This window comes from Gopherus evgoodei, chromosome 3 (genome assembly GCF_007399415.2).
Source record: "Gopherus evgoodei ecotype Sinaloan lineage chromosome 3, rGopEvg1_v1.p, whole genome shotgun sequence".
NCBI classification, from domain to species: Eukaryota; Metazoa; Chordata; order Testudines; family Testudinidae; genus Gopherus; species Gopherus evgoodei.
Genome location: NC_044324.1, coordinates 78,445,873 through 78,470,600, shown reverse-complemented (window position 1 = coordinate 78,470,600; position 24,728 = coordinate 78,445,873). Strand labels below are relative to the sequence as shown.

Genomic DNA, 24,728 nt, shown 5'->3' with positions numbered 1-24,728 from the left:
TATCTACAGGATTCCCTCTTTTATATTATTTCAAATCCATTAGTTCATACCTACTACCAAACCCCTTGTCTAGGCCCCAATTATTGCTCAACACGATTGCTGCAACCTACTGTTGTCTCCCAGACACTCGTTTTAGCTCTCCTTCAGTTTGACCAAATTGCTGACAAGAAGGTGGCCTCCCTTGCTCACTATTCAGACTTATATTCAGACCCTCTTCAAGTGCCATCATTCGCTTCCTCTCACCTTGTTCCCCAACTTCAAGCTCTTTGCTTCTGCCTCCAATTCCCTGTACAGTTTAGGTCTGTCTCTCTGATCTTGTCTTTTACCTCCTGACTAGTCACTTCACTCTGATTAAGCCACACAGCTATTATAATATATGCTTGGAAATCATGCTCTCCCAAAGTCCAAGCAGCATAAAGATACTTTCTTCTTGTTAAGGGTTTTCATCCCCTTCCTCCCAGAGTTCATGGTGATGGAATGAGTTTATATGACACAATTACAGAGGACTACAATACAAACACTTAATATCACCTTATAACATGGGGTACAGATGTTATAAGTGAGATTAGTACATGCAGTGTCTTACAAGCATTTCATAAAATCTAAATACATTCTTATAAGCTTAATATTAACATACAGGTGAGCCAGACTGGGTTTCCAAATATGTATTGTCCAGTGTTCAGTTGAGGCCAATAGGTCCGCCAGCACATGGTCTGCCTGCATCATACCAACTACCTGACCAGGATGGTAATGGTGACTTTGAAATGTTCATGGAGATTAGAGAGGCAACAAAAACAGAAACCCTCAAAATAATGGGGGATTTCAGCTATCCTGCTGTTGATTGGGAACATGTCACCTCAGGCCGGGATGCAGAAATTACATTTCTAGATAGCATTAATGACTGCTTCTTGGGCAGCTAGACCTGGAACCCACTAATGGAGAGGCAATTCATGATTTAGTCTTACAGGATGCACAGCATCTGGTTCAAGATATATAGCTGAAACACTTGGTAATATGACCATAATGTAATTAAATTTAACATCTCTTGTGCTAGTGCTGGGGGAGACAGGCCGACTTAATGGGGAAGCCCCAGCTGCTGCTAGCCACTACTCTGGCACCAGCTGCTGCAGTGATGTTGCTGCTCTAGTGCTGCTGCAGCTGCCTGCCTGCTGGGGCTGCTGCTGCCGCCAAGGGGATGCCACATGCCCAGCTCCTGCTTCTCCCCACTCATTCCCTGTCCCCTTCTTTTCCCCATCTCCACCCACTTCCTCTCCCCACTGTCCCTGGTCCCATCCCATCCCCTTCTCTTCTCTCTGCCTTATCTCATTGTCTCTTACTTCCATCCCCTTTCCCCCAGCCCCCCTGCCCTTCTTGCCCTGCCCCCCTTCACTGTTATACAGGAAACAGGAGGGCACTAGGAACAGGAAGTGGCAGCAAGCTGCCTGGGCAGTGACCCAGAGCACAGAACAGCTGCTCTGTCCCGCCCCATGTTCCATGAGCTGAAATGTGCAGGGGTAGTAGGTTGACCAGACAGCAAGTGTGAAAAATCGGGACAGAGGGTGGGGGGTAATAGGCTTCTATATAAGAAAAAGCCTCAAGTATCGGCCTTATAAAATTGGGACATGATCTGGTCACCCTAGGGGGTAGTGGGAGGAGGAGGTGCAGTGTGGATAGGACAAAGTCCCCCTCTCCCCCGGCAGGCGGAGCAGAGCAAGCCCTGCAGAGTACCTCCCCCACTCGCAGAAATTGGTGAGAGGGAAGGAAGTGCCACTTGACCACTTGTAACACCTCCCTCTGGTTGGGGGGGGGGAAATGCTCCCCCTGCATTCTCCCAAACTATGACCATGCTAAAACTATAAATGGGGTCAAAAAAGAACTCGATACGTTTCTGAAAGATACGTTCATCAATGGCTATTAGCCAAGATGGGCATGGATGCAATTCCATGGCCTTGGTGTCCCCAAGACTGCTGGAAGTTGCGACTAGATGATAGGGGATGGATCACTCAATAAACTGCCCTGTTCTGTTCACTCTCAATGAAAAACATTTGGCACTGGCCACTGTCAGAGACAGGGCTAGATGGATCATTTCTCTGACCGAGTATGGCCATTCTTATGTTCTAAGCTGTTTAAGAAAATAATGCTACTGCAGTTCTGAGTGCTATCATAAATTAAAACCTTTTATAAGGAGACAAGAAAATTAATCTAGCTGCCTAGATTTTTTCCTGAGGATTATGTTCATGAGCACCACTTCTGATGCCTCATACGATAGGGGCAGGTGATACAATATCTGTGAAATATGCTCGACTCCCCAGAAGAAAATTCAGTGCGGTTATCCTCCTGTGTGCAGTCCTATCTTTGGCTTTCTAAATGGAAAGTTATCTGTTGTTGTTAGAATCATTAAAAGAGAAAAAAGGTTGAGACAAGAATGATGACATAAAACTCAGTTCTGTCCCCTTCCACACATATAGCTCTAAGTGATTCCATTGGAGCTATATGGCTGTATTTATAAATTTTAAATAAATATGCATGTTGCAACACAAAAGTGCAATGTTTTACATAAAAGGCTGTATGGGAATTACCTTTAGATAGTAATTCAGCCTCTGATCCACTATACATCTGTGTCACTGAGAGCCCGTCTGCTCTTTAAATAGAACCATGTCAGGGGACCTGGTTATAATCTGATTCCAGCCTACAATGTAGATAAGATCTTGACCATATGATTGAACAATGCTAAAATTTTGGACTATCCAAGACTTTAGAATGGCTTAGTAATAGAGTTAAGATTTAATTTACACTACAGATTAAAACTAGGTTGCAATAGGGGCCCTATAATGGTTTGAATTGTAAGACAGCCATGTCCTAAAAGAGACAGGAGCATAACAAGCTGTGGATATGTTGCATAAGTGGTAACTATATAACATCCAGACTTTGAGATCATGTTCAAAATTACAGTAAAAGAGCCTTTTAGTTTATCCAGCATGACAGAAACTTGTGTTTTAAGAGACTTTGTAAGGAAAAAAAATCACCTGCATTATTTGTATTGTGTTGTACAGATACAATTCAAATGGAAAAAAATCATGATTAACCAATGTGTCAAAATAAAAATGTAAAATCATTTTATTACATATTTTTAGTACCTGTCAAACATTCTAAAGATTTCCATTCCAAACAAAAGCCAGGCTCTGCAGCATTTTGGTGAAGCATATTTTCATTGTTATATACAGATGTACATAAAAATACTATATTTGAACCTTAAATTGATCAAGATGACTGAGCAGGTCACTATGTGAAGTAAAGCTATGGAGTATATTTCCTGTATGTATTAATATAAACCAGAAGTGAAATTGCATAATTTGTTGATGACTACTGGCATTTACATAGTGTTTTGGAAATTCTTGATTGCAACATTCATTTATCAGCAGATAAATATTTGCCTTTGTGAAACCAAGCATACACTATTTTTGGCCTCACTTATTTATGACCTAAGTTTTAAGATTGGGAGAAACAGACTCTCTTAGAAATAATTAAGTTAGTTACGCTGTGCTGCCAGCTTTCATTGTCAGGAGAGACAAAACAGGAACGGGGATAAAACTCAGTTTATTTCCGTATGTGTTCGTAAGTGAAACCACATGACATGGATATGCTGCTGGCACCAATTTGCATAACACTTTGGAAATTCCCGAAGTAGGACACAAACATTTTAGGGGCTGGACATACTTAATCAGGAAATCCAGTCATACCATTATGCAATATGTATTTACTGGAATGACAAGTCACTACGCATGCTTAGTTTGCATATCTTTAGCTATTAACTCTCTGTTCTATGTAAAGAGCACCCAGTTGAAACAAACATGAAAAGTCTGATCATAGTCTCTCTACTCCACTTCTTTCAATTAGTGAGCTAATTATGTCAGCGTACACATCGCAGTCTTGTCCTGCCGATGTAAGTGCCCTAATACACAGACATAATAACTCCACCTCCACTAGAGGCATAGAGCTTATGTTGGTGTAATTAGGGTGACGCAGTGTCTGTGTAGACACTGCATTACTTACATTGGCTGTTGGCTATCTTGTCAATTTCATGGTTCCATACTGCTACCTGGAGGCTCCCTGCTCAGGGAGCAGAGAAGCACGGGTGCTGCCCCCCACTCCTGGCTGGGAGCAGGGAGCCAAGAGCCTGGGGGAGAGGAGAAGGGACAGCTGGGCTCCCAATGTGGAGGTGTGCAGTGCTCAGAGTCCTGACTCTCAGCCCCCCATACTGCCCCGCTTCAGTTGGCAGAAGCGCTCCTGGTGAGGATGCACACCGCCGACAGAAGATGGATAGGGCGCAGTAATTACTGCCATGCCTGTAAGTAGACCTAACATAAGTTGACTTAAGTCTGTAGTATAGTAAGTGAAGTCACCACATCTATTTGTGGTTAAATTAAGCCAAAATTGATTTGACATGGTATAGAAAACAAGTGAAAACCACAAACAAAAGTTAAATAGATGATAAATATAACTAAACTAACCCCTGCAAAAGGTGTGCTATCCCTTGTTAACTGATCATTCTGAGAGACAGAATTTCTCTTAGCTGTAACAAGCTGTTAACTAGCATTGCAGCACCCCCATGTTTTACGCATGATTCTGCTGCTGCTCCACGCTGGGGATCTCCAATGCCGCCCCCCTGCTGAGGATCCCGGCTGCCGCCGGTGTCTTGGCTGCCAGCCCAGCTGCCAGGGTCCCGGCTGTCAACCCCACAGCTGGGACTCCACTGCTGGCCTCACGCTGGGGATCGCCGCTACCACCCCATGCAGGCGATCCTCAGGCACAGGAATCCCCACTGCTGCTGGTGTCCCTGGGCGCGGGCATGGAAGCAGAGTCCCGGCAGCAGGGCTGGCAGCCGGGATTCCGGCTGTGGGGCTGGCAGCCAATACCCCTGGTGCGGGGCTGGCAGCTGAGACCCTGGTAACGGGGATGACAGAGAAGGTCCTCTGGCGGGGCAGGCAGCCAGGACCCTGGGCACAGGGGTGTGTGTGGCGGCAGCCAGATCTCCAGGTGCATGGAGTGGCAGCTGGGACCTCGGGCATGTGGGGCTGCAGCAGAACTGAAACTGATAAGCATCAAGTTTAGTGGTTAATCGGTTAAATTTTACATCCCTAATTCTGATATTCCTTCTTTCCCTGTTCCATTGTTTATTTGAATACTAATCTGTATTTAATAAGATAATGAATTTCTCCTAAATGTGACCTTTTGATGTTATGCATAAACACTTGGCATATTTTTCTTATTCCTCTTTCAAGTAATACATATAGGACCTGATTCAGTTAACTTCAGTGGTCTTTTGACCAGACCCATAGAGTCCCTGACACAAAGTAACTATTACAAATCAACCCCTACAGATCCATATTACACACAACAGTAAAATATTAAGTTCATTTTAGTGGATACAATTCTGAATGGGTAGAAAAGACCTCAGCCGTTGCAGAGATGAAGAAAGAGCTTGTTCAGGAGCCGTATCAAGGAATTTCTGCAGGCTGGAGACAGATAAGGAATTATTCACTAATACAAAACCAACCAACAATGACCATATTATTGAAGGGGAGTTAAGATTACTTAACTAAAAGTGCCTTGTACTCTCTCAGAGCATGAAACTTGGCAGCCAAAACCAGAAACCTCTGAGAACCAGGAAATACTCTCAACCAATGTACAAAAATTAGAGAACCATACAATTCAATGAAAGTAAACGCACAGTTAGGGTCAGGCCTCCTACCCCACAATCCCACAAAACCTTAACTTTCTCCCTTTTGATCACCACTCTGAGAGGTCCTTAGGGCAGATCACAGTGCTGTATCTTCCCTAAGATATGTCTAAGGGTAGTGGGGAGGATGAAGAAGACCAGTGCTAAGAAAACCCTAAATCAGATTTACATATTTAAAATACTCTGATCCCTTCTCTAAGAAATCCCTCAGGGAGATTGCAATACCTCAGTCTGCACTGAGGCTTATTATTTAGGATGATGTATGGCAACTTGCTGCTAACTCCCTGGATCAGCGGTGTGCACAGAGCCTGACGGTCCTTGGGAATATATATATAAGGGAAGGCCTGGGACATGCAATTCCCAGATAGAGCTAGTGCCTAAAAACAGCAGTGCGTCCGTGGTGGCAAGGGCTGAGGCTGAGTACGTTCCCGCCTGACCCCCTAGAGCTGAACATTTCACAAAAGGAATTAAGACAAAGCAATAAATCAGCTTAACAACTTTCCTTGAGAGGGTAACATGCCTTGTGGATGGGGGGAAGCGGTATATGTGCTATATCTTGACTTTAGTACTGCTTTTCATACTGTCTCGCATGACCTTCTCATAAACAAACTAGATAAATACAACTTAGATGGAGCTACTATAAGGTGAGTGCATAACTGGTTGTAAAACCATTCCCAGAAAGTAGTTATTAATGGTTCACAATCAAGCTGGAAAAGCATATCAAATTGGGTCCTGCAGAGATCAGTTTTCAGTTCGGTTCTGTTCATCATCTTCATCAATAATTTAGATAATGGCATAGAGAGCACACTTATAAAGTCTGCGGATGATACCAAGCTCAGAGGGGTTGCAAAGTGCTTTGGAGGATAGGATTAAAATTCAAAATGATGTGGACAAACTGGAGAAATGGTCTGAAGTAAATAGGATGAAATTCAATAAGGACAAATGCAAAGTACTCCACTTAGGAAGGCACAATCAGTTGCACACATACAAAATGGGAAATGACTGCTGAGGAAGGAGTACTGCGGAAAAGGATCTGGGGGGGTCATAGTGGATCACAAGCTAAATGAGAGTCCACAATGTAACACAGTTGCAAAAAAAGCAAACATTATTCTGGGATGTATTAGCTGGCAGGAGATTTACCATGAAACAAACCATGCAGTGGCACGGGGCCCCCAGTGATGGGGAGGAGGGCCCAAAATGCAGGACAAATATCTGATAACCTGCTCCCGAGTCCCAGCCTGTGGCACAGCAGGGCTCAGGCAAGCAGGTTGCCTGCATACCGTGGAAGGTGGCCCCACACCGCTCCCGGAAGCAGCCAGATGCTGGCATGTTTCTGCATGGCGGCCCAGGCAGCGCACGGAGACCCACTGCCCTCCTCCTAGGGTGACCAGATGTCCCGATTTTATAGGGACAGTCCCAATTTGTGAGTCTTTTTCTTATATAGGCTCCTATTATCCCCCACCTCCGTCCCGATTTTTCACACTTGCTGTCTGGTCACCCTACCTCCTCTCCACAAGGGGCATGCAGAGATGTGCCAGCAACAGTGCAGCAGGGCTAAAGCAGCTCCCTGCCTGCTCTGCCTCCCTCCCTCCCTCCCTCCGTGCTGCTCCCAGAAGTGGCCAGCATGTCCCTGTGGCCCCTGAGGTGGTGGTGTCTTCATGCGCTGCTTCCGCCCCAGGTGCCGTCTCCGCAGTTCCCATTGGCTGGAAACTGTGGCCAGTGGGAGCTGCGATACTGAAATAAACCATAAAAATAGAATTATCTCCTGCAGACCCCCCTGCTCTCTCCTTCCCCTTGGTGCTGCTGCCGAAGGGGTGTGTGTGCCGGTCGCTTTGGGAGCCACGCTGCCCAAGGTAAGCCTTACCCCCTTGCCCCACTCCTGCACCCCAACCTCCTGCCCCAGCCCAGAGCCTGCACCCCACACCCAAACTTCCTCCCAGAGCACGCAACCCACACTCCCTGCTGCATCTCAACCCCCTGCCCCAATCTAGGTACCTCACTTTATTTTCATTTATTTCCCACTACTTATAATGTAGGAGGAGGAAAAAAAGAATGAAAAATGGGTGGGGTGGGGGGAGATAGGAGAGAATGTTCTTTTCTTGGCTGGGTTCTAAGGGGGCCCCCCAAAAAAATGAAGTTGCGCACAGGGCTCCACTAATTCTATATTTGCCACTGTTAGCAGGAGTGTTGTAAGCAAGACACAAGAAATAATTATTCCGCTCTACTCCACGCCAATTAGGCATCAACTGGAGTATTGTGTCCATTTCAAGAAAGATGTGGACAAATTGGAGAAGGTCCAGAGAAGAGCAACATAAATGATTAAATGTCCAGAAAACATGACCTATCAGGGAAAGTTGAAAAAATTGGTTTTGTTTAGTCTGGAGAAGAGAACACTGGAGGTGGACATGATATAACAGTTTTCAAGTATATAAAATATTATTAAAAGGAAGGAGAAAAATGGTTCTTGTTATCTCCTGAGGATTGGACAAGAATCAATGGTTTTAAATTGCAACAAGGGTGGTTTAGGTTGGACATTAGGAAAAACTTTCTAACTTGCAGCTAGTTAAGCACTGGAATAAATTGCCTAGGGAGGTTGTGGAATCTCCGTCTTTGGAGATTTTAAAGAGCAGGTTAGAGAAACACCTGTCAGGGATAGTCTAGACAATACTTAGTCCTGTCTTGAGTGTAAGGGACTGCACTAGATGACCTCTTGAGGTCCTTTCCAGTCCTACAATTCTTTGTAGACATAGTATAAGAGTGTAGAGCTGGAGTTGCATGGGAAACATGGAAAATGGCATGTGTTGTTAGAGGGAGGTAACTTACAGTTATAGTTCCATTTTTCCATCTTGTACACTCAATGAGGCAAGGGTCCTGTGGAGAAAATAGTATGTGATCCTGTAATTAAAGACTATGTCATAATTAATATATACAGAATGATGGCAAAACTAAGCTTGCAAGGCCAGCCTTATTCTGGCATTTTCTAACTTTAAAGAGCTTAACTTTACAATGCATATTATTTTCTTTTAATGTAGTTTCTTTTGTATGAATAATATAAATAATCAAATATATAAAAAACAGCTAACTAAAAAGACATGTGGCGATCATCACCCTAACCACTTTGCTTGTTACATTGTATTTCTTTCCCCCATTTGTAATAATTTTCTTGTTCTTTTAGATTGTAAACTCTTTGAGGGATGGACTGTCTTCCTAAATGTGTGTACAGTGTTTAGCTCATTTGGGGTGATACTGAAATAAACCATAAAATAGAATTATCTCCTCCAACTATTGATATTATGGCCCCTAAACTTTATCCTTAGAGGTTCCCATGGTATACAGATAGCCTTGGACAGATGAAGTAGAAAGAAGACAGCTAGAGTGCTGGTGGTGGAAGTCTTTTACCAAGTGTAACTGACTATAGCAAAGTTTTGGATGTCTTATGTCATAGCTGTGCAAGAAGCCAAGAAAGGTTTCTTCACATCTACTACAGCATTTGGGAAGCTATGATCAATTAAACTGTTTTGGGTGTAGGCAGACAAGTTAATCATGTTGCCTTCACTTGCTGTGGAAGTGTTTCAAGCTCTGATGTATATAAACTACACTGCAGGCAAGATTGCTCTGATTTGGAATTAATTATTGGCCCCAGTAGAAGCAGAATTTTGTTTTGGGAAAGAAGATCCGAGAGTCTGTGCTGACTGTCAGGTAGCTTTGAAGACAATGTCCACAGGGTGTTGTTGACATTCTCCTACAGGCCCTAGAAAGAGTTGCCAGAGGTGCTTCAGTGGCCACATACCTTTCTTTTGAGAGACCTCAATTACAAAGGCAGAATATCTCAGTCATCTCTGGCCTTGAAGGAACTCTAATAGCGATTTCTAAATATTGACTCCTGTAAAGGATGGGTGGAATTCTAGTATGCCTCACACACAGCAAGAGAGTCAGATTCCAGTGTCTTGGGCTGGGGAGCCCGTTGTGGGATTAGTGCCCTTATTTAAAAATCTAAAAGATATTGTCTATATCTTATGTTTAAGAAGGTGGTGTTAAAATTAACAGCCCAACTTAGATTAGTAACTTTCAAATGAGTACCAGAAGTAAGGGTCTCAAATATTTCCATACGTCAATATTGTGGGGTCTTATTTTTATTGGCTAGGAGAACAAAAATAACTTTCTTGTCTATTTTTTGTCATTAAGCTTTGAGAAGTTTGTGACCTCAAGGCACATGAAAATAGAACTGTTGCTGTCTGACCATCAAGTGAACTTATTTCTTATTTCTGTTACTTATTTCTTTGATGATCGCATATACTGCTTTTGTTCACTATCTTTGTCAGGAGGGCTAATTATGTTATGAAGTGGGTGGGATACAATTTTGGGGGTTCATACTATGTGAGGGGTTATGGCTTGCAAGTTAATAATGGTTGGTGCCTAGGAAGGGGATATCCTAATAGTACTCAACTGTTCCAGGGATTCTGAATTAAAGTAATTCTACCATGAACTGATTGTGGCATCTCTTCTATGTTGGGTTTTATTATAGAGTTTGAATTAACAGTGTCATCATCCATTAGAGATTTGAGTTGAAATTGTCATTTTCCCAGAGCATAAGCTTGAACAATTAGTCAAGAGTTGAATAAAGACTCAGAGGTGAGTTGTTCATATTCCTTCCCTTACTCTCCTATTTGTATAGCTCCGTGGAGTTTACAGAACCCAGTTTGACTGGGTAATTTCTTTTGCTCCACTAAATGATCATGATTTCCTGTCTTTGAATCTCTACACAGAAGTATATGACAATCTTGCATCAGGGATCCAAGAGCTGTTATTGCTTTATTTTTAGACTGCTTCCTGTTTGTTTTGGACACAAAGAAGATGAGGAGTTGTTCTCGTCCCCAGGCGTAAAATTAAGTAACGTATATGTGGGGCTATGGTGCCCCCTAATGTTTTAAAGCAGTGGTTCTCAGACTTTTACACTGGTGACCCCTTTCACATAACAAGCCTCTGAGTGCGACCTCCCTTTATAAATTAAAAACACTTTTTTATATATTTAACACCATTATAAATGCTGGAGCCAAAACGGGGCGAGGGATGGAGGCTGACAGCTTGTGAATCCCCACATAATAACCTCCCGACCCCGTGGGGGGTCCCGATCCCCAGTTTGAGAACCCCTGTCTTAAAGATTTTTCTTATTTGTTGCAGAGTAATTTGTTGGGGAGCAGCCTGAAATCGGGAGAGCACTGTAATTTTATTTTTATTTTTGGAACTTGTGCCAGAGATGCCAAGAACTTTGGATAGGCACCTCCTCTTAATTTTGCATAAATAAAAAAAATAAAATAACTTCCCCCTGAAAATATTTTTCTTCCAGTTGCTGGTTTGGGAAAATTATAATTTGTTTCAGATGGTAGGCTGCTTAAGTTAGTTTCCAAATCCATTTTTTGGCACCCAAACAAGTTTCAAAAATACTGAGCACCCACCAGTTCCTTCTTATTTTTATGGGAGCTAAAGGGTGTTCATCTTTTTTGAAAATCTGCATTAATTTGGTGCCTAAAGATGGATTTAGGAGCTGAAATGTATATATCAATTTAAAAAAATCTTATTCTAAATCTTCAAAGTTTACTTTAATTTCAATGATTTTTCCTTCCAACACCATTGCAATGCAAGTGTTATTGGGGTACAATATGACTAGTCTAACAAGTTACAATATTTATTTAGATTTAAATAATATTAAAAGAGCTATACAAAGATCTCCAGTCAACCTGACAATTACAAAAACATAGCAACTACCTAGTTGCAGTAAAAATATATCTACATAATCTACAAAGTCAATCTACCACAATCAAATCATAACAAATTAAGTCAGCCAGCCAGTAAATCAAAGAAAAGTATTTTCTAATCTATACTATTTAAGTTTAAGGTTAGTTAATGGCTTTTCTTCTGTGACGGAAAACATGGTGGGCTTACAACTTTGGCCAGGCTTTTAGGCCTAAACTTCGGATAAGCTTGTTTCTAGGCTGTGTTGAACTTTGGTTCATCTTGTCTCTGTGTATAAGGGGCAGAGAGGAGGGGGACAGAGTGATGAAAGAGTGATGGAAAAAGATGTGCGTCAAGAGGTAAAAGGAGTCACAGTGGAAAGTTCCCAAAATGGAACAATGGCTTTGTGTGTATAAAGGGCATGAGGGGACAGAGTGATAAAGTCCTCAAGTAGCATAATTTGCAGTAGCCAGGCTTATGAAATATATAGCCACAACAGTTATGTTAGAAAGGTCGCTGACCGCAAAAGAACAGACAGTGAGTAACAGGGGGGGCCTAGTGGGAGAGACGCTTGTTTTTGCTTTTGTCCTATATTAATTTTGCAATATATTCCAAATAAGGTAATTAATGTACAATGTGTGTGTAATTTGTCTGTGGTTTTAACCTTTATAAGCTGGCTAGAAATTTACGGAAGGCAGAGCAACTTGCCACCTTGCATGGGGCCATGCTGACTCTCCTTGCATATATGCTTGTATAAAATAAAGGAGCCTCAGGCTGTCTGATCCAAAATCAACCGTGTGGGTAATTTTCCACAACACTTCTTAGGAAATGACTTGGGATGCACAGTGGAAGAATGCTCCTGTACAAATCAGAAACCACTTAGTGTATGTAATAACGTAGGTGATATAAATCCTGTTGTAGTCTCAGATTAGTGGTTAATCTTTTTGTTTTTTCTTTTCTATATTTGCCAAATTTTTATTGAAGAGGTGGATTAATTTGGGTAGTTTGTAGTAATATACCAATTCTCTGCATTAGTGAAAAAATAGTTATTTATCCTTGGCCTGCATTGCTTTCAGCTCTCAAAACAGTCCCACAGGAAAGATGAAATGTCTCTTTCAAAAACCATTCTGAGTGAGGCTCTTATTTCAATATTAGAATAGAAATAAGAATCCAGATTTCTGTATTTCATCACAGACTTACACAAAGAATGCCAGACTGAAATAGAAGAGTAACAGGCTTGCTGACCTGTGCTACTATAGAAAAGAGCTTTTTCTCTTCATTCAGGCAAAACTCCTTGTTCTGATTTGTTGTCTATAAGTGGCAACAAAACTGAAGTACTTAAGCTAGCTAAGGTTAGTATTTTAAAATAAATATATGAATAGTTATTTTATATTTTTAATTATTTCAGGTTACTGGCCAGATAGGAACTAGCTGATAAGGTTTAAATTGGTGACCACAGTTATGGGTGAAACAGAAATGCCTAGATAAGAGAACATATGTAAGATGCATTTAAGACAGTGTTCTCCCAACTTTTCACAGTTGCACTCCTGCTTATCCCTGTCTGTGCCCCTGGGAGTGTGTGTGGAGGCTACTGACAGCAGTAAGGGGGCTGAGGCTGGGGCCACCGGTGGAGGCAAGTCTTGGGCTATGAATGGAGCCATGGCAGGACTGGGAACAGAGATTTTTTTTTTTTAAATAATTGGAGATATACCAATCTCCTAGAACTAGGAGGAACTTTGAAAGGTCATTGAGTCTAGCACCCTGCCTTCACTAGCAGGACCAATTTTTTCCCCCAAATTCCTAAGTGGTCCCTCAAGGATTGAACTCATAACCCTGGGTTTAGCAGGCCAATGTTCAAACAACTGAGCTATCCCTCCCCCTGAATTCTGGGAGGCTGGCCCACTGGGCTTCCTCACCCTCCACAGGTAGTAAAAGGTTCTGCCACTTGACATTACGGTGGAACACAAGGGTGAGGAAGTGAAATGTGTGGAGCATGAATGTGTAGAGTCATTCTCTAGGCTTGGTTTGGAAGCAAAATGGCTGCAGTGTGTGCAGCTGGTTCGGGTTGTGGAAAAGAGGGGGCGGGGGCGCTTGCAGGGCAGGGGCCTGATGAAAAGGTTCGGAGAGCCAGAGGTGAGGAGTGAGTGGGGGGCACCCAAGAGGTGGGTGATAAGGCTGCTCCCACCTTCTGGAGCATGAACAGGGGAGTCTTAGGGGTGGAGAGCCCCATGAGCCGACCAAGCACCTGGGGATCCACCCATTTCCCCTGCTTGTAATCCAGGAGGTCTCTCCTCGTTTCTGCCAGGACCAGCGTTGGCACACTGAGGCGGACTCCGCCACCTGCACACTGGATTGTGTAGCAGGGGCTCTGAATTTAGTTGGAAACTGGGGCTGGATCGGAGCTGAGGGCAGAACAGGGCTGGGTGGCAATCCTTTCCTGCCCCCCATGGGGGCTGGCCCAGGTCCCGCCCCACTAAATGTTTCTTCACGCCCCCCTAGGTGGGTGCACCCCACAGTTTGGGGACCTCTGATTTAAGGAGATGATATTTCATAGAGTGGTGAATAAATGGATTGACTTGTTACTGAGGTGATGGAGTCCGCAGTATTAATGTACTGATTAAAACAGTGGTTCTTAAACTTTTGTACTGGTGACCCCTTTCAAATAGCAAGCCTCTGAGTATAACCCCTCCTTATAATTTAAAAACACATTTTTATATATTTAACACCATTATAAATGCTGGAGGCAAAGCAGCGTTTGGGGGGAGGCTGACAGATCGCGACCCTCCATATAATAAACTCAAGACCCCCTGAGGGGTCCCAACCCCACGTTTGAGAACCCCTGGATTAAAAGCTCTTTGGGGCAGCCAGTCTTTTCAATATATATGCACCCAGTGCCTAGTACAATGAGGCCCCAATCCCAAACCAAATATTAAATAAATGTAATAATTAATTTGAGCAAAAATGGATGACTATCTAGAATTTATCAAATTCTATATAAGGATTTATAAAGTGTCAATTACTGGTATCTCTGAATCAGAAGAGGTGGGAGTAATCAGTTCCCACAGTGGGTCCTGATCCTGAACAGGGTTTCGATTTTATCATAATATAACAAATAACTTTTCTGTCTTCTCCTGGCTCAGCCATGCTTTTTTGGCATGAGAGTATTTCTGAATTCTTCAGTCATAAACGTTTTTTAAATAATTTTATAATTATATGTAGCAGCACAGAGATGTCAGAGTGTCATCACAGTTCTAGGTACAAAGAGTCCATAATCTATTTGTATTATTATACTATTTTGCAGCTGTGTATATCACTTTGGGCCTAATTCTGTCACCCTTGCTCACCGTACTCTCTGAATAATCCTGATGAAATCAGAATTGTGCCCTTTGTGATTATTCTTTGGTTCTCAGACTCTTTCTAATCTTGATTACAACTTCCAGCACTCAGATTTCATTTTCTCTTTTCCAGATGGTCTCTTGGCACCATCTAGTGCCTGATTGTTACATGTTCAGCTAAGGAACAAATGGGATCTTAGTTTCTATATAGAACAGAGGTGGGCAAACTACAGCCTACAGGCCACATCCGGCCCACGTCCTGCCTTACCCCTGAGCTCCCGGCTGGGGAGGTGAGCCCCCGGCCCTTCTCCTGCTGTCCTCCTCCCCTGCAGCCTCAGCCCACTGCACTGCCAGTGCTCTGATCTACTGCTCCTGCCAGGCAGCGCGGTGGCATGGCTGGCTCCAGCATGGTAAGGGGGTGAGGGGTTCTGGGGGGCACTCAAGGGACAGGGAGCAGGGAACAGTTGGATGGGGTGGAGGTCAGGGAGGGTTGGATAGGCATGTGAGTCCCAGGGGGCCTGTCAGAGGGCGGGGGGTGTGGATATGAATCAGGGCAGTCAGGGGACAGGGAGGGCTGGATGGATTGGGGGTTCTGGAGGAGCAGGCAGGGGACAGGGGGCAGTTGGACTGGTCGAGGGTTCTGGGGAGGGCAGTCACGGGATAGGGAGCAGGGGGTGATTGGATAGGTGTGGGAGTCCCAGGGGGCCTGTCAGGGAGTGGGGGTGTGGCTAGGGGTCAGGGAACTTAGGGGATAGGGAGAAGGGAGGGTTGGATAGGGGGTCGGGTCCCAGGGGGGTGGTTAGGGGCAGGGGTCCCGGGAGGAGGTGGTCAGGAGACAAGGAGCTGGGTGGGGTTGGATGGGTCAGTGATTTTTGTTTTGTTTTGTGTTTGTTCAGCACCTAGCACAACAGGGTTCAGATCCATGACGAGGCTCCTAGGTGCTATGGTAATACAAATATTAAATAATAATTTAGACTCCAGTCTTGCTTTTGCTCATGTGGAGCCCCCCCCCCCCCAACTTTAATGGGATTCTGTGTGGACACAAGGCTCCACACATATGAATCTGATGCAAGGACCAAGTCACAGATTATGACAGCAAGTGTGTGTCTGTGTTTTTTCTAGGGTGACCAGTTACCCCTCCCCTCAAATAAAAGTGTCCCAATTTTTCACACTTGCTATCTGGTCACTCTGTTTTTTTCCCCTCCAGGCTAGCAAGGTTGTTCTATTATTTCCTGGTACAGTAGCAGCACCTAGGAGCCCCAGGCACAGCGCCGGCTGCCCTGTGCTAGGTGCTGTACAAACACACATCAGCAAGGGAGTCTCTGCCCTGAAGCCGTTACAAGCTAACCGTGAGCAGGAGGCGGGCGGGCGGGCGCGCGCTCCTTCTCCCCCTCCCGCAGCTGGCGGGGCTGTACCGAGGAGGCGCGTTTCCCTGCCAGACCCAGGCCCCATCGCGGAACCGAAGCGCCCCCGGGTACCGACCGCCGGATGAGCGAGGACACTAAACGCAGCGCTCAAGCAACACCCATCCGCGGCTCGGTCCCAGCCGAGCAGCCCCGGAAGCGGAAGTGGCGTGCCTGCCGCGGTGCGTTGTGGGCAGCGGCGGTTGCTGTGGAGTTGGAGCTGAATGAAGCTGCCGCGGGGAAGGGGCTGTTGGAGCCGCTGAGTGGGAAGGAGCCGCGTCCGCAGCCGCCCGGCCCGAGCTCTGTCAGGCAGCGCCGCCATGTCCTACAACAAGATCCCGCCGCGCTGGCTGCGCTGCCCCAGGAGGGGGCAGCCGATGGCAGGTGAGCGGGGCCGGGGTGCTCGGCGCGGGGCGGCCGCAGCTTCTCCGCGCCTCTTCGGACGGGTCTCTGGCCCCAGTGCGGGTGGTGGTAGCCCGGACCCCATCCGCGAGCCGGGTCGGAGCGGGCTCCCCGGGGCTGGGCGTGGGGCGTCGCAGGCACCACCTCTTTCCAGGGGAGCCCTCGGACTAGGCGCCTCTCGGCCCCCTCCCTCCTTTCTAAGTGGCGTCTCGCTACCTTTTCGCTTTTCGCTCCCGTTTTATGCCCCAGCGCTCTCATCCTCCCCCAGAACTGCGCCCTGCCCCCCAGCACAGCACACCTCCTTCCCACAAGGCTGGGGGGAAACTGGCCAACATTCACTCCCGCTTCTCTCAGAAATCCTCCTACCTGCAAAACAGTTGTCGCCTTTCGCTCTTGTATCCACCTGGATTGTCGTCCTGGATCAGACGGACCTGCTGTAAAGGGAAACGGACTAACTTTCTGAGATCCTTGTCAGTTTCTGTTTCCAGCAGCAAAAAGCTAAAGGGAAACTGACCTGACCAGTCGCCCTCCCGTTCTTTAAAAAGTAGTTCAGAAACTTTTAACTGGGCGCGAAGTGGCGAAACTGACTGGGGTCGGTTTCTCTTTGTAGCTGGCTGTATGTGCAGATCCTTGAAGTAGTTTCCACTGCTGTGACTGATAAGATGAATGCAATGGTCTGCATCCTGCCCTGGAGCTAAGAATTTACTCAACTGCTCTATCCTCTTTTTTCGTAAGCAGCTAATTCCCTTTACCCCCTTCTCCTATCCCCCCCCCCGTACCATAACACAAAGAAATAAGCTAAGGGACTGAAAATGGGAAAGAGAAGTAATGTTTTTCCTTCTACTTCTTACAAACAGACAGACTTCCTTTTCTAGGTTCTAATTCAGCATTGTACTTAAATCTATGCTTAACTTTATATCTGTGAGTAGGGGCTGCTCATTTGATTAAAATTAGCCACATACGTAACTTTGCTGAGTTAGGGTCATGTTTCCTTCCTTCCCTCCATCATGTTTACTTTTGTTAGTCTCAAGTTCTCTCTTTGTTTTAGTCAATTGCCTTTTTTGAGGATCTTTTCAAGGATTTTTTCTTTACTTATCAAGTTTATGTTCAGAATGGGATTAAAAAATGGATTGTTTGTTGCATTTCTACACATTGTACTTCTCTATTGATCTAGCAGAAGCAGTGAGTGAAATCTTTGGATCAGATCAGATCTGGTTCTCTTACTGGGGATGTGCTATATACAGCAGTGGTTCTCAATCTGTTTACCTTTATAGGCCACTATACAGCTCTCCCTGTAACATAGGCTACATCTGTACAATATATATAATGCCTGTATGGCACTGAGGATGTGTCACAAGGGCCACAGCTGTGTGCTGATTGGGCTGCAGGTTGAGAACCACTGATGGTCAGGAACATTGAGATCCCTACAGGATAGGGGATTAAAAAAAGTGTACGATAGATGCTGTGCAGTGAATTAGTAGCATTTAATTTGAGTTCAGGACTAAAGTCTTTCCTGTTTGGAAGGTCTGTGGAGGCAGAACACCTAGTTAGAAATATAGTCATCTAGTCCAGCATCCTTTCTCTGACAGTGGCCATCACAGATGCTTCAGAAATTTCACATTAGGCCGATGTCACCTCCCTGTTAGGTTTTCTGGCAGCCAATTTGATCTTCAAGTAACTTTACAAATCCCTTCTGTTTTCTGGCCATGGCAGGAGTATCTGTTGTCACACATACTATTTTTCTGATGTCAACTCCTCATTCTTCAAAACGGTTTACAAAACTTTCCAGTATATCTTCCCCCTTTGTTGTGCCATGCTCGGGTTTTAGGCAACAAAGTTCCTCTTGGATTTCATCGGAAGCACAATACCTTGCAACAACTGCCAAATATGGAACGTTGTTTATATCCATGATCTCATCAACTGCAACACTAAACGCTGCTGTGTCTTTCAATGCAGTCACCTGCTTTTCCTCAATGTTTTCTGCCACTTTAACTGCCCATCTTTGCCAGAAGAGTTGAGAGATGCATAAGTGTTTTATTCTAGATATGATTGTACTTTATTTGGCAAATCATTGAACAAAATCTCTGAACTGCTGAGAAAAACTTTATATATTCCCCATCTGTAAATGGCTTTCTGTTTTTTGCAATGCACTGTGCAATCTTGTAACTTCCTTCTTCAGCTTGATTTTTACTTAAGCTTTTAAAAACACTGCTTTGCTTCTCATAGGCTGCTACTGTCTTTTTTATTCAGTCTCGTCTGTTTCGTCAAGAAAGGTTTTCTCATGCTTCATTTCAAAATGTCGTCGAACACTTGATGTGCGACAAACACAAATAGCACAAGTACCAGAGGGGTAGCCGTGTTAATCTGGATCTGTAAAAAAACAGCAAAGAGTCCTGTGGTACCTTATAAACTAACAGGCGTTTTGGAGCATTAGCTTTTGTGAGTGAATACCCACTTCGTCGGATGCATGTAATAGCACAGTCCTTTTCAATAAATCCAAATGCATCTGTCCAAGCAGGCTGAAATGAGTGGACATCTAGCTTCGCTTTCTTAGGAACTGCCATTTTGTCAAATGTTCCCTTCAACTGTCAGTGGGGAAAAAAATGGCGATAGAAAGCAGGCACAAGATCAAACGCAATTTGGTCTGATATAAGCAATTTTAAGATGGGGATGCTGAGCTGCACCCTGAGCTGCAGGTCAGTAGTAGGGAACCCCAGAGCAGCAACTGAGCGGCTCAGCCTGCTGCCGCTCTGGGGTTTTCACCACCGGCTCCTGCCAGCCGGGGTCTCAACCGGCTACCAGCCTGGGGTTCCTTCACCCAGGCCAGCAGTGGGTGCTGATTGGGACCGGCAGCGGGACCCTGCCCGGCAAGGGGCCAGCAGCAGAAATCCCAGAGTGGCGGTGGGCTGAGCAGTTCAGCCTGCACCGCATGCCATCAAAAATCAGCTTGCGTGCCACCTTTGGCACGTGTGCTGTAGGTTGCCAACCCCTGGACTAGAATATTTGCAGTTTTCACAGGTCTTGGGCATTGGGGGAAGGGTTGTAGGCCAGCCTTAGGCATTGTGGGAAATGGGGAGGTCGCAGGACAGCATGAAGGAGCCCTGGCTGAGTTGAAAAGTGGAGCACGGGGAAGATGGGAGGACCTGTGATGCTGGGGAGGAGATGGGAAAACAGGAGAACCCTTGTGCTGCTGTGGGCAGGGCTGATTTGGGGAGTAGAGTACTAGTTGGAGCAGGGGAGACCTTACAAGCTGCTTCCATACCCTGTTGGTTGGCCCCCAGACCAAGTGGAGTACATGATTGTCAGTATCTAGAAATGAAGACCGTGAGAATTACATGTATTTTTATACAGTAACTCCTCACTTAAGGTCATCCCAGTTAACTTTGTTTTGTTGCTGATCAGTTAGGGAACATGCTCATTTAAAGTTGTGCAATGCTCCCTTATAACATAGTTTGGCAGCTGCCTGCTTTGTCCACTGCTTGCAGAAAGAGCAGCCTATTGGAGCTAGCTGGTGGGGGCTTGGAACCAGGTTGGACTGGCAGCCTCCCCATCAGGTCTCTGCTTCCCCAAGTTCCCTGTGCGGCAGCTGCTCAGCAGGCTATCAGTTGCCAACAGTTCAGCTGTCCCTCTCATCCACTGCCATGTGCTGCTCCTGCCCTCTGCCTTGGAGCTGCTCCTGGGAGCTCCTGCTTGCTGTGCAAGGGGGGGGTGTGCTAATGTCAGGGTGTCCCCCTTCCCCCTTACCCCATCTTCATAGAGCAGGGACACACACAGGAGGGAGTTTTCTGGCAGCAGCGGCTGTCTCAACTTGCTGATCTACTTAAAAAGGCAATGTACTTAGAGTGGGGTCAGTGTGCTTAAAGGGGCAATGTGCATCTGTAGCAATGTGAGACTCACTGATGCAGCACCTCCCTCTTCTGCAGTTTGGGAATTAGCTCTTTTCCAGCTCGGAGCACCCTCTGCTGGCCCGCGGCTCACCAGCCTCAGGCCCCCCCATCTCCCTCCTGATGCCCTTTACCTTGGGGTTCTGCCCCAGCAGTATCCCAACTCTCTGGGTCTCCCCTCCCAGGGAATCCCCAACTCTCTAAACCCACCTTTCCTCAGTGGCTACTGCCAGTCATCATCTAGTCCCTGCTCACTGGGGAAGACGGCAGTCTGTAATGGCCACTCATCATTGGCAAGGGGTTCAGACCAGCTGTCTCTGCCTAAGCCTGGGCTGCAGCCTCTGCAACCTCAGTACCTGTTTTGGCATTTTAGCAAGGCCTGCAGCCTGGTGATTTACCAGGCTGGAGCTCCCCAGCTCCTCTTGCCTTTCCCCAGCTCCGCTCTGTTCCCTGTGCCCTGAGATCCCAGGCAGCCAGGTCCTTCTCCCTCCAAGGCTGGAGAGAGACTCTTCCAGTTCCTGGCTTACAGCCCTTTTATAAGGCCAGCTGTGGCCTGATTGGGGCGTGGCCCCACCTGTGGCTGCTTCTCCAAACAGCCTAGCTTGGCTGTTTTTAACCCATTCTCCCTGAGTGGGGCAGTTGTCCCACTACAACCTCTCTCTCTCTCTCTCTCTCACGCAGGGTGTGTGCCTCTGTCTGCCATGCTGTCTCCCTTTGTAGTCTGTGAGGCTACGTTGCCAACCTGTTAACTCTTGAGGGCTCAGCTGAATGCTAGTTCATCATTCAGCAGCAAGGCATTCCCTGGGAAATATCTCACCCTCTTCCACCCTCTAACTTCACCACCTCAGCCAAGCTTCACAGTCATCATGGCTGTGTACAGTATTAAACTGTTTAAAATTTATACTCTGTGTGTGTGTGTGTGTGTGTGTGTGTGTGTATATATTTTTTTTTTTGTCTGGTGAGAAAAATTTCCCTGGAACCTAAACCCCCCCCCCTTTACATTAATTCTTATGGGGAAATTAGATTAGCTTAACATCGTTTTGCTTAAAGTCATATTTTTCAGGAATATAACTACAACATTAAGTGAGGAGTTACTACATTTAATTTTAATATATTTGGTACTTTTAAAAATGCTTTTTTGAATTCGATAGTTACTTAAATAGGAATAGAATTCTTTAGTGTGAATTGGGACCCATATTTTTTAAATTTTTTTATACTTGCAAATTGAAATTTAATACTGCTATTCATAGTTACTTATAATTCAGCAAATACCACAAGTACAGAATCTTATATGAAATGCCTAAAATTTATTGAAACTTAGAAAAGAGATGGTAGAGACCTCTTATGAAGGTTGTCACAAAGCCACTCTGATGTGTTGTGCGAACAATAAAGGCTCATAAATTAAAAAGTTGAGCCTCCAGGCAATAATAGCTGAGAACAGACCTTTCTTTAATAAGGTCAAGACTTGACAGTTCTAAAATAAACTCTCAAAGTCCCAGAGCCACAGGTAAGCACAGTATTTTATACAGAATGTTGCTGTTCCATGATGCTGATAGGGAGACCTCTGTTACTGTGGAACAGTTATAATGAAAAGGGCTGACAGTAAATGGATGTTTCTGACACCGTCTGGCTCTTTTAAGGCTGTCTTTGGAACACTTCACACTTAGAAACCATCAGACCTGATGTTTACATGGTCAGGCTTACAAACTGACATTTTTAATTCCTATTTTCTTGTTCTGGCCATGCTGAATTTAAATGTTACTTTTGGGGCTTGTCGATTAATCGCAGTTAATTCATACGATTAACTAGAAAAAGTAATTATGATTTAAAAATAATTGTGATTAATCACAGTTTTAATTGCACTGTTAGAATATCAATTGAAAATTATGTATTTTTTGCATTTTCAAATATATTGATTTCAATTACAACACAGAATACACTTTGTATTATTATTTTCTCACTTTGCTCACTTTGTATTATTATTTTCTCTTACAAATATTTGCATTGTAAAAATGATAAAAGAAATATTATTTTTCAATTCACCTCACACGAGTACTGTAGTGCAGTCTTTTTATCATGAAAGTGCAGATTTTTTTTTGGTTACATAACTGCTTTCAAAAACTGAACAGTGTAAAACTTTTGAGCCTATAAGTCTACTCAGTCCTACTTCTTGTTCAGCCAATTACTAAGACAAACAAGTTTGTTTACATTTGCGGGAGATGATGCTGTCTGCTTCTTGTTTACGATCTCACCTGAAAGTGAGAACAAGCGTTTGCATGGCAGTTTTATAGCCGGCATTGCAAGGTATTTACGTGCCAGATATGCTAAACATTCATATGCCCCTTATCCTTCAGCCACCATTCCAGAGGACATGCTTGCATGGTGATGACGCTTGTTAAAAAAAAATAATGCATTAATTAAATTCGTGACTGAACTCCGTGGGGGAGAATTGTATGTCTCCTGCCTTGTTTTCCCCCCATTCTGCCATTATTTCATGTTATAGCAGTCTTGGATGATGTTCATTTTAAGAATACTTTCTCTTCAGATTTGACAAAACGCAAAGAAGGTACCAATGTGTGATTTCTAGAGATAGTTACATTATTTGACCTAAGGTATAAGCATTTGAAGTGCCTTCCAAAATATGAGGGACAAGGTGTGGAGCATGCTTTCAGAAGTCTTGAAAGAGCAACACTTTGGTGCAGAAACCACAGAACCCGAACCACTAAAAAAGAAAATCAGCCTTCTGCTCTTGGCATCTGACTCAGATTATGAAAATGAACATGTGTCGCTCCGCACTGCTTTGGATTGTTAAAAGAACATAAGAACAGCCATACTGGGTCAAACCAAAGGTCCATCTAGCCCAGTATCCTGTCTTCCGACAGTGGCCAATGCCAGGTGTCACAGAGGGAATGAACAGAACTGGTAATCCTCAAGTGATCCATCCCCTGTCGCCCATTCCCAGCTTCTGGTAAACAGGCTAGGGACACCATCCCTGCCCATCCTGGCTAGTAGCCATTGATGAACCTATCCTCCATGAATTTATCTAGTTCTTTTTTTAACCCTGTTGTTATCTTGGCCTTCACAACATCTTCTGGCAAGGAGTTCTGCAGATTGACTGTGTTGTGTGAAAAAATACTTCCTTTTATTTGTTTTAAACCTGCTGCCTTTTAATTTCGTTTGGTGGCCCCTAGTTCTTGTGTTATGAGAAGGAGTAAATAACACTTCCTTATTTAGTTTCTCCGCACCAGTCATGATTTTATAGACCTCTATCATAGCCCCCTTTAGTCGTCTTTTTTCCAAGCTGAAAAGTTCCAGTATTATTAATTTTTCCTCATATGTCAGATGCCCCATACCCCTAATAATTTTTGTTGCCTTTTTCTGAACCTTTTCCAATTCCGATATATCTTTTTTCAGATGAGATGACCGCATCTGCATGCAGTATTCAAGATGTGGGTACCCCTATGGATTTATGTTGAGGCAATATGTTATTTTCTGTCTTATTACCTATCCCTTTCTTAATGATTCCCGATGTTCTGCTTGTTTTTTTTGACTGCCGGTGCACAGTGAGTGGATGTTTTCAGAGAACTATCCACAATGACTCCAAGATCTCTTTCTTGAGTAGTAACAGCTAATTTAGACCCCATCATTTTGTATGTATTGTTAGGGTTATGTTTTGCAGTGTGCATTACTTTGCATTTTTCAGTATTGAATTTCATCTGCCATTTTGTTGCCCAGTCCCCCATTTTTGAGAGATCCTTTTTTAGCTCTTTGCAGTCTGCCTGGGACTTAACTATCTTGAGTAGTTTTGTATCATCTGCAAATTTTGCCACCTTGCTGTTTACCCCTTTTTCTAGATCATTTATGAATATGTTGAATAGGACTGGGCCCAGTACAGGCCCTCTCTCCATTCTGAAAACTGACCATTTATTCCTACCCTTTCTTTCCTATCTTTTAACCAGCTACCAATTCATGAGAGGACCTTCCCTCTTATCTCATGATTGCTGACTTTGCCTAAGAGCCTTTGGTGAGGAACTTTGTGAAAGGCTTTCCAAAAATCTAAATACGCTATATCCACTGAATCCCACTTGTCCACATGCATGTTGATCCCCTCAAAGAATTCTAGTCGATTGGTGCGGCATGATTTCCCTTTACAAAAACCATGTTGTCTTTTCCCCAACAAATTATGTTCATCTATGTGTTTGACAATTTTGTTCTTTATTATAGTTTCAAC

General features: G+C 44.4%; 1 protein-coding gene and 1 long non-coding RNA gene across 7 annotated transcripts in view; one reads left to right on the top strand and one right to left on the bottom strand.

The window, feature by feature from the left end:
- Positions 1–4,012: 4,012 nt before the first annotated feature.
- Positions 4,013–16,248, bottom strand: LOC115648381. Its single transcript, XR_003999536.1, has 3 exons — positions 16,157–16,248; positions 8,564–8,611; positions 4,013–5,516 (listed from the first exon to the last, which is right to left on the bottom strand). It is a non-coding gene; the product is annotated as an uncharacterized LOC115648381 (long non-coding RNA).
- A 148-nt stretch (positions 16,249–16,396) lies between these two features.
- Positions 16,397–24,728, top strand: part of RNGTT (RNA guanylyltransferase and 5'-phosphatase) — a 425,454-nt gene continuing 417,122 nt past the window's right edge. For 4 of the 6 annotated variants that reach the window (XM_030555913.1, XM_030555912.1, XM_030555910.1 and 1 more), the window contains exon 1: positions 16,398–16,595. In XM_030555913.1, coding sequence (XP_030411773.1) covers positions 16,532–16,595 — 64 coding nt within the window. In that variant the 5' untranslated portion in view covers positions 16,398–16,531. Of the gene's footprint in view, positions 16,596–24,728 lie in introns of all 6 variants that reach the window. The other 2 variants (XM_030555911.1, XM_030555914.1) reach the window with 1 other exon arrangement.